This window comes from Oreochromis niloticus, linkage group LG13 (assembly GCF_001858045.2).
Source record: "Oreochromis niloticus isolate F11D_XX linkage group LG13, O_niloticus_UMD_NMBU, whole genome shotgun sequence".
NCBI classification, from domain to species: Eukaryota; Metazoa; Chordata; class Actinopteri; order Cichliformes; family Cichlidae; genus Oreochromis; species Oreochromis niloticus.
In genome coordinates this window covers 20,636,235-20,645,300 of record NC_031978.2, presented here as the reverse complement: position 1 = coordinate 20,645,300, position 9,066 = coordinate 20,636,235, and the positions used below count along the sequence as shown (strand labels likewise).

The following is a 9,066-nucleotide window of genomic DNA, read 5'->3' as shown; positions in this document are numbered from 1 at the left end:
GAAATAGTAACCTGGCTACCAACCCCCCCAAAACAAAGGAACAATAATTAACACAGAAACAGCATCAGTTTTGTGAATAAAGTTTTATTGAAAAGAAGTGTAAGTGCAGAATATACAAGGTAACACCGGAAGTCACGCACTGAATAACATTTATTGCACACGTGTAAGGCAGATGCCATTAATCAGTGTAAATAAAAGAAGCTGCAAAGAAGGCTGTAAAGTATAACCTCTGATGCCTGGCAACCACCCACCCCCTGACCCCCTCATACACTCCCCCAACAACAGGAACATCACTGCGCCTGTTCTCTGTCAGCACGTCAGCACGTCAGCTGATAACAGGACTGCAATATGTGTGTTTTTACATAGACACGAGGCTTTCATTTGCTTTTTCAGTTAAAAGGCAACAACAACAACAAAAAAAATCTAATCATGTAGTTGTGGTAAACCAAGACTGAGGTAGGTGTTCAAACAAAGAACAAACATTGAAGTCACACGGCACAACATGAGCTTATAAAAGAGCAGAGATCAGTTTCACTGAGATCAGCAGGCAGACATTTTTAATCCTAGGGACCACGCTGAGAGTCTGCTACATATTACATCTCATTACAGGCTTGCTTACAAGATTAGATCACATGTGGCAACCGGATCGACTTACATTACTGGAGAGAATATGCAAAAAAAAAAGGAAAAAAGAAAGAAACACGTGCACGTATGAAAGCGATGTTATTGTTTTAGGACGCTTCAACCTTCAATGACTCCGTCCACGAGTTTGCTTTCATCTGACATTTTCCACTTAGAACAATTGGAGTAATATGAATGGTTTCAAATTTCTAGTGAAGTGAGCTGTGTCATCAGCAGCCAATTTGTGTCCTCCCTACTTATTATGCTGTTTAGCTAAACTGAAGTCACAAACTGGTGCACATTAATATCAATTGAAGCTAAATTCAATATATGGAGGGAGGTGCTCTCATCAGCACGCTGAAAAAGTTTAGGTCACATTAGTTTGCTGATGCTGTCTCATTTGAATCTCATCAAGGTCAGTGTTATTGTCTCTGACGGGAACCCATTAAAACCGAATATGAAAATTACTTTGATGAAAGGACAGGAGCCCCTAGAAGGAGGGGATTTTATGTGGCCTACAAAAGCAAAGAATAATAGTTTCCCATTCACATTACAAAAGCAATGAAATACATGTCCAGCAGGGGGCTCTTTCAACTCACAAATGAAGTTTGTGGCAAGCGTTTGATTCAGTACTCCTCTAAAATTAAACCCACTCAGTCTGATAAAATGTAGCAGAGATAAAACCAAGCTGGCATGCTGAGAAAAATGTAAAAAAAGGGGGAAAAAAAGCTCTCCAGATACTCTGTAAGATGTGAGTTAAAATTTACATGTATAAGAGAAGAATAATGACTGTGAAGTACAAAGGGAAAAAAGTGTCAAACAGCAGATCTTAAAGGAGAGACAGAAAGAAGTGAGCTCTTAATGTCACAAAATTTCAGATACACACACAGAACGTTTCAAACATGAATCACAGCAGGACTCTTTAAAAGTAAAATTAAAGCCTTTGCATCAAGCTCTAATTAAACAGAGCTCAAAATGAAAACCTGAGGAAACCAATATACACTACAGGCTAATTATCTTTTTCTTCTACACAAAAAAGTTATTGTTTAGTAAGATTATAAAGTTTGAAAGAACAAAAACTTTTTAAAGAAGTGAATAAACTAAAATCCAATGTGTAAATGCTGGATTTTGTTATAATTTTTTTTATCATCCTTAGCGTACTTAAGTTCTTAAAATGTGTGTTTCTGCACAAGATCTACACTACGGTTACATGGCCTGTTTAGATAAAATGCACAGGTTTCAAAGGTTTCAGAAAATTCATAGCACATAAATAAATCGAAACTCCAGTCTCAAAGCTCCCTGAAACCCAACTGTTAAAAACACCACGGTGCGATTACAAGAAAGTTCAAGTACATGAAAAGTTTGATGCGTCTGTTAGCTGTAGTGTAGTATTCTGATCTCCTTTGTGTTTCTGAAAATCAAAAATATACATAAAAACCAGAGGAATCGTCATACATGACACCTTGTAAACAATATGTGTTAATAATTTGCAGCACTGTGTGACAGGTGAGAACCTTAATGTGTTGTTACAATGACAAAAAATGCATGAAAATGATGTTTTCAGGTCCCTTAACGCACCCCATTAGACAGGAAAAATGAAAAACAATGAAAATACACAATATTTACAGATTAACTCCACAGTAAAGGTAAATGAAGGGTCACGCTACACTCACTGAACACAAACGCCATTTAAATTACATTCATTTCATTTGGAAAAAAAATGATGTAAAAGGCTAAAAAAAGAAGCTCCAGACAAACAGTGTCAGTGAGCTGTTTGTTGGTTTTGTCTTACAAAAGCTTTGGCAATCCTCGCCGACGAGCGCTCAGTTAACAACTCGTGACTTGCAGAAAACTGGAAGACGCGTTAACCGACAATTATACGGCAGCTTCTTTTAAAAGTGATCATTGTACACGACGCAAACGTGTCACCAGAGACTCCATCGGGATTACGCGTAATCCGAAAATCCACTTTCTAGTAATAACGTTACTCAATATTCATGCTACATTTCATACATTCATTATTACCATTTTGAAAATACATTCTGGCAGAATGCGGCTTAAAATAAATAATTTCTATATCAGACACGTCGGCTGCACTTTGGTTACATAAGGCGCTTCATAAATCTGCTATTTTCTCACACCTACACGTACAATAAGTACATTCGCTCAGCTAATCTGTTCCTCAAACACACAGAAACTCGTGCAAACACACACGAGAACACAGAAACATGAGATGTACCTTCTGTCGGCCCAACAGCTTATCTGAGTGCGAACAGAAGAGTGCATAGACATGCCCATTAAAGAGGCAAACGCATAATTAAGATGGTGTTTTTTTCAGACAGGAGTCATTTCATGGTCTTGAAAGACATGAGAGTTGACAAGGAATGCATCACGTCACAGTAGAGGATGTGAAATTTTAAAAAAGGAAAATAACTTAAAAGTACTGCATTGCAAAGAGATTTCAGCTGTATTCAAAACAAACCCAACAGCAATCCCAGAAAAACAAAACCCAGACAGCATCTGAGTGTTTTAGTAAAGTGAAAAAAAAAAAAAAGAGGTCAGCGGTGAGTCTCTCCGACTTCCCCTGCTGTGTGGCTGCAGCACTGAGCTCAGAGCCGGATGGCTGTCTTCGTAATAGCTCAAACCCCTCTGCTGGGCTCACAAAGATGGAAGAAGACAGTTGCTGGGGTCGCAAGTACCGGGGGGTCCACGGGGCCCTGGAGAGCCAGGAGGGCCCCGAGAAGAGATCCCAGGTGGGCCTTCACAGAGAATTAGAGTGCATTAATTACGGCACCAGGCTGCACTTTATCATCATTCAGAAGAGCTTTCAATTAGTGATAAAGCAGGCACATGTTCCCTGCACAAACACTCACAGCCATTCACTGTCCATACAGGCGAGCTGTACAGAATTACAAATGGAGGGTAGGCAGAACTTTCCACTGCCAGCTGTGAACATTACAGCGTTTCTGCTACATTTAGATCATCGTCTGGAAGTCTCACCACTCACACGGACCTCGAAATTGCACGGAGAAGTAAAAGTATACTAACTCCAAGTAAACAAAGCTACATGAGTTAAAAATTAGCAGTGAGGTTTTGATAAATTCGTTGTACAAACACATGTACAAATATGTTTATTAATGTTAAAACAAAGACAAAGAAACCCCTTCCATTCACAGAGCAATCTGCTTTGTAAGTATTTCCAGCCGCCAGCTTTAACCACCAAGATAAATCACTATTCTCAAGCCATTTCTTGTTAAAGTTGCATTTTCCCATTTCCTTCGACTAACGAGCGGGCTGGCTAGCAGGGCCTTTTTCTTTATTATCGTGAATGTATTGCAAGCCCTAAATTGAACTCACCACTGGAAATAAGCATTGGGGAATTGTGTATTCTTATTTTACTTAAATGCATTTTATTCTTCACATAAGTTACAAGCAAAAAGGTTAGCCAGTGTATCCTAATAGGGTAGTGTTACCTTTGTACACATGTTTAGAAGAATTAAAACAAGAACCAGGCAGATTTTTACCTTTGGTTTGTTAGCAGATATGCTCCATTTATATTCACTAATGTAAATGTAAGTTCTCACAGTCTCAATACTGTTTCTATACATTTTTTTTAAACCAATACCAGTGTCTTTGAAATCAAGTGTCAAGCAGGCGACAATTCCTACTGAGAATTATTCATCAGCATTTCAAAGCACAAGAGATAAAATTTCCTGCTTAGTTAATTTAGTCAATATTTGATCAACAGAAAATGAGTCAGCCATTCTAAGGTTTGCTGCTTCCAGTTTCTCAAAGTGTGAAAGACTAATTGCAAGACTAATTAAAATAAAAAACAAACATTAGGTGCAGCTTCTACACGGTCTTTTTATTTTAGAACATTTTAAATTGTATTTAATTTGTTTAGTTTTAAAATCAATTAAAAAAATCAGTCTGTAATTACAGTCTCAGTTCTTCTTCTTCTTTTTTACTTTCATTTAATTGAGAAATGCTCCACTGATGTAATGCAAAGTGGGACTGCAGTGAGTATCAATAGATCACTATATAGCTGCACTGGAGGATCATTCAGAACTGAGGATATCTCATTTACAATTAATGAATTCTCCAGTTTCTCTGTAATGAGAATGGAGGAGAGAGGAAGAACACATCCTCGCTCTCTGATATGGTGAGGTCATCGCGGCCGATGAGACATTAGTATCTCATGTTACTTAGCAACAGCTTGCTGAAGTGTCAAAGCGGTCTGCATTGCTTCATGGTCTCTCATATATTGTTCATATACAAAAACAACACCAAGAATAACACCTTCTTTCTCGGAAAGCCTGCAAAAAAAGACAAGAGACGAAAAGAAAAAAAAAAGCCCTCCACTGCAGTCCTGCCACAGGAGTGTCCATTACATCAGTCAACCCATTCACAGCTCGAGGGAGCCTTGCCTCCACTATAGTTTGTACAAAGAGAATTGCAGGTACTGCCTTGTCCTTTACCTCCCTGCGAAAACACAACTTGCCCTTTCCATCAGAGCCACATCCATCTACTGCTTAAGTGCTCAGACAAACTATCCACAGTATTGTGGCGGTGGAAAGATACAGAAAAAACCCAATCATCTAAAGTACCTTATGTTCCAGTTTGTTAATTCTCTTTGTTAATACAACAGGTTTAAGTGGCTTTGTACAGCTGATAGCTTAACCCTGCTAATTTACCACAATTCAGAACTAATGCACTGCAGGCAGGCATGACTTAGCGGCAGCACCTTCAGGTCTAATTACCATCAGAGCACATCAGGGAACGAACACGTGGGGGCAAAGATAGCAACTACAGTATGAGGTCACTTCTCAAAAAAAAAAAAAAAAAATACTTGAAATGATTAGAAGTGCTTTCATTCATCAACCTGTGGAGCCTGCCAGACAGATTTCTTACCCTTTATTTTATATATTTATTATATTATAACTGATAAATCAAAGTTGTGCAAGTCTCATTTATGTAACTCACATATCCCAGTCTGAGTTTGAGGGGAAGCTGCTCTATGTATAGCTAGTGTCAAGAATACCGCCAGGAAAACCAGAGCAGTGGGCCAGCCCATTGAGAGCAGTTAGTTTAAGCACTTTCAAAGTCTTCCCGAGACGTGACTACAGCTTAACTCCAACCCCCACCAGTTGAGCCGCAGGTGCTTCTTATAACTGTGTGCCTACAGAGATGATGTCTTTCAAAAGCTGTGATTTGTCCTCTCCAGTGGAGCTACAGCCAAGATATCTTTCCCCTGCACATGCATTATGCACATACATACACTCCTACAGTCACAGGCTGAAAATCAGCAAGTTAACCCCACTTCTCATCTTCCATCAAGATACGGTGAGGTTTGGGGTTTTTAAGTTATTCTGCACGACAAAGGACGTGCTGACATCTAGGTTTGTCTCCTTTTGTTCACGGCAACACCAAGTAGTTCGTTTTATAAAACGGAAGTCATTTTCTGCCACCGCCGAATTCATCCTCTATTGGGGTCCTATTTATGTCGCAGGAGCACAGGGGATTTTTGAGAACATAATGCAATCTAGAAGCCAAGTTGACTCTAACATGCTGAGAAACCAAATGAAGGCGGAAATAGAATTAAAGGTTGGAGACTTGACTCAGCCCCGGCACATTTCCTTCCTTCTTGGGGGCAGCTAAAAATCCTGATAAATAATGGAGAAAGGAGGGCGGTCGATGTAATGGTTATTCTTCCTGGTCATTTTTTGATGCCTGTGGTATAATTAAAGCACGACGAGGACAATTTTCAGAAGTGCCCTCATACATAGGTGCAAATAGCATAGTTTCTGCCATTCTATTAGTATATGGCTGATGGTTAGTGAGAGGTTTCAATTAAAATGCGTTCTTATTTGAACATTTTAAAAATGCAGGACTGTGTCAAAAGAGGCAATCAGTATATAATGAGCTATGCTAAATCCAGTTGCTGACTGTGGCTTGAAACAATGTTGATAGAGGTGAGGGGGGAACAAAAACAGTAACTCTGCAGTCCATAAAACTAAAACAATGAGCTTAAAGACCGTAAAATGCTCCATAGAACTGAGGAGAACAGCAGAGATGGGTGGTAATTCTCTGCATGTTCAGCACTATAATTGACCCTTTTGACTTTACGCATTGTCCTTTGTTCCAGAGTTGCTGTAAAACTGCTGGTGATGGTGTAAGGTGGTATATAGATAAAGTCTCCAATGTAAAAAAAAGCCAAGATGCCTACTGGTGACTTTTTGGAAATCTTCAGGATTTAGAAAGCCTGGAGAACTATTGCTCATGAACACTTAAAAAAAATGACCAGAAAGACTCATTGGAAGCAAAATACTAACAAATGAGGGGTGGATAAAGACTTTTGCACAGCATATCAAATTAAACATTCAAACTAAAATGCCTCTACTCATAAGGTGTTCTTACCTGCTGGCCCCATGGGTCCTGGATCTCCTGGTAACCCCAGTCCAAGCTGGCCTCGCTCTCCTTTCTGACCCCTGATTCCTGTGAACACAAACACACACATAACACTGTGGCTGAGAAAACAAATACTACAAACTTAAAGCAGTCCTGTTGTGGTGCCATCTCTACACAGTTTGAAATACAGTTAGTAAGATTAGTACAAATGCCATAGCACGTCAAAGTGTCAAAATGAGGACACACTTGTGGAACCTTTATATTTGTCAACGGACTCCTAATAACACTGCACAGCTTCTAGATTATGTATAATCAGGATGACAGCAGTGTCAGGTATCAAGTATGCACTTATTTTGAGAGATGCACCCTTAGTAGGTGAAGTGGAAATAGACCACTGCATCGTGGATTTGTGCAGCTTTCTAACAACAGCAGACATCACATCTTTGATGATTTCAAAACACAGACAAGAGGCTTTTAACAATCAGAGATCAGACACGTGGGTCACTAAAGGCATTCAGTGAAAAGGTAGGCCAAGTCAACTCCGCAAACAATCGAAAGCAATCGTGGCTATTCATGACAGACGCTTTACTCTGATGCTCATTATGTTCACTGTGTCCTATGCTGGAGACTGGCTGCTGCCTGACTACCTCCAAGAAAGAACACAAACTGTGAGCATGCTCAGTGTGTCAAAAGAAAATTCAAAGCATTCGCGCATCTTCAAGTCAGACCAGGCAGACGGTTGCTTTTAACTGTATGCAAACAATCATATTATTCAAGGGCTTTTTCACTGCATGCAAAAACCAGTACATCTACAGTTCAAAACAGCAGCATACCGAGTAAGAATTTGAGAGGCTGCAAAAAATATTTCCCCACGAGGCACTTAAAGTAATGGAGTCTCACAACCAGTGGCTGCATGGAGTGCATCAGAAACATTGACAGGAGTATCAAGCATTGCACTGCTTGGCCCAAAGGGGAAACGCTTCAACGCTTACATGTCAGAGAAAATCTCAGAAAAAAGGCTTATGAACGCTCCAAAACTGAATCTCAAAGAAATAAAAAAACAGGGGGGCTATCCACACATTGCCACAATAATGAGACTTCTTTCAACACTCACAGAGCCTGGGGCATTCATTCAGGGAGGAGACGTTCCATGGAGAAAAGTGCACTGTACCTTGAGCAAAAAAAAAAAAAAAAAAATTCTGAATAGCACACAGGGCAATAAGCTTGGGGGCCACGGTGGATTGGTGCACTCTGATAAATCGAAAAATGCCACACTGCGTACTTGGTTGAAAACAAATTGTGTCTTGGGGCACTAATGGACAAAGTAAGTTAACAAAATATAATACTGGCAAACAGTGGTTTTTCATGCTTGATTGAACCTGCACCTGTTGTACGCTGTTGTAAACAATATTAAAAGACACATCTACTTAATTGTACCGTGTCTTACAAAAAAAGTAAGAAAAAAAACCAACTTTCTTTCTATTTACTGATATGTCCATCTCGCAGGAAGAACAGAGCAGCTTTAAAACAGAGTTTACAGACACGTTTGTTTCACTCAGTATAAATGTTACACAGAATGCATTGAAATACAAAACAAATGTTAAAACAAGAACACAAAAAAAGAAGCAAAATTGATGAAATATGCACTTGAACACAATGGCTTTCATCAAAGAGAAACTTTGCGAAGATCCCAAAAGTGAACGATGAATCACAAATGAGCACTTAATTACAACAAAGTAGGAAATAAAGAAATGGTGTTCTCCAGCATGAGCCCCTATGGGCGTTCTCTTAACAGCTTGAGACTTTCACCCATGTGAAATCACACCAAAGACAGAAGAAAGGAAGAAAAAAAAAAACTGTGAACTCAACAGAGGGGTTATTTTTCTCCATAAACAATTCATTTCGGCATATTGGAGAAGAAGTCAAATTGGATATTCCAGAGGAGCACGGTCTCCAGCGGAGGATGACGAGAAATAATGAGGAAATATTACCCCAAACTCTCAAGGCCCAAGTCAACAAAGAAAAAAAAATTAAGAA

General features: G+C 39.3%; 1 protein-coding gene across 3 annotated transcripts in view; it reads right to left on the bottom strand.

The window, feature by feature from the left end:
• Nucleotides 1-64: 64 nt before the first annotated feature.
• Nucleotides 65-9,066, bottom strand: part of LOC100699545 (collagen alpha-1(XIX) chain) — a 159,684-nt gene continuing 150,682 nt past the window's right edge. For all 3 annotated transcript variants that reach the window (XM_019366896.2, XM_025897435.1, XM_013269134.3), the window contains 2 exons: nucleotides 7,039-7,116; nucleotides 65-3,380 (listed from right to left, as the gene is read on the bottom strand). In XM_019366896.2, the coding sequence (XP_019222441.1) occupies nucleotides 3,280-3,380; nucleotides 7,039-7,116 (179 nt within the window). In that variant the 3' untranslated portion in view covers nucleotides 65-3,279. The remainder of the gene's footprint in view (nucleotides 3,381-7,038; nucleotides 7,117-9,066) is intronic.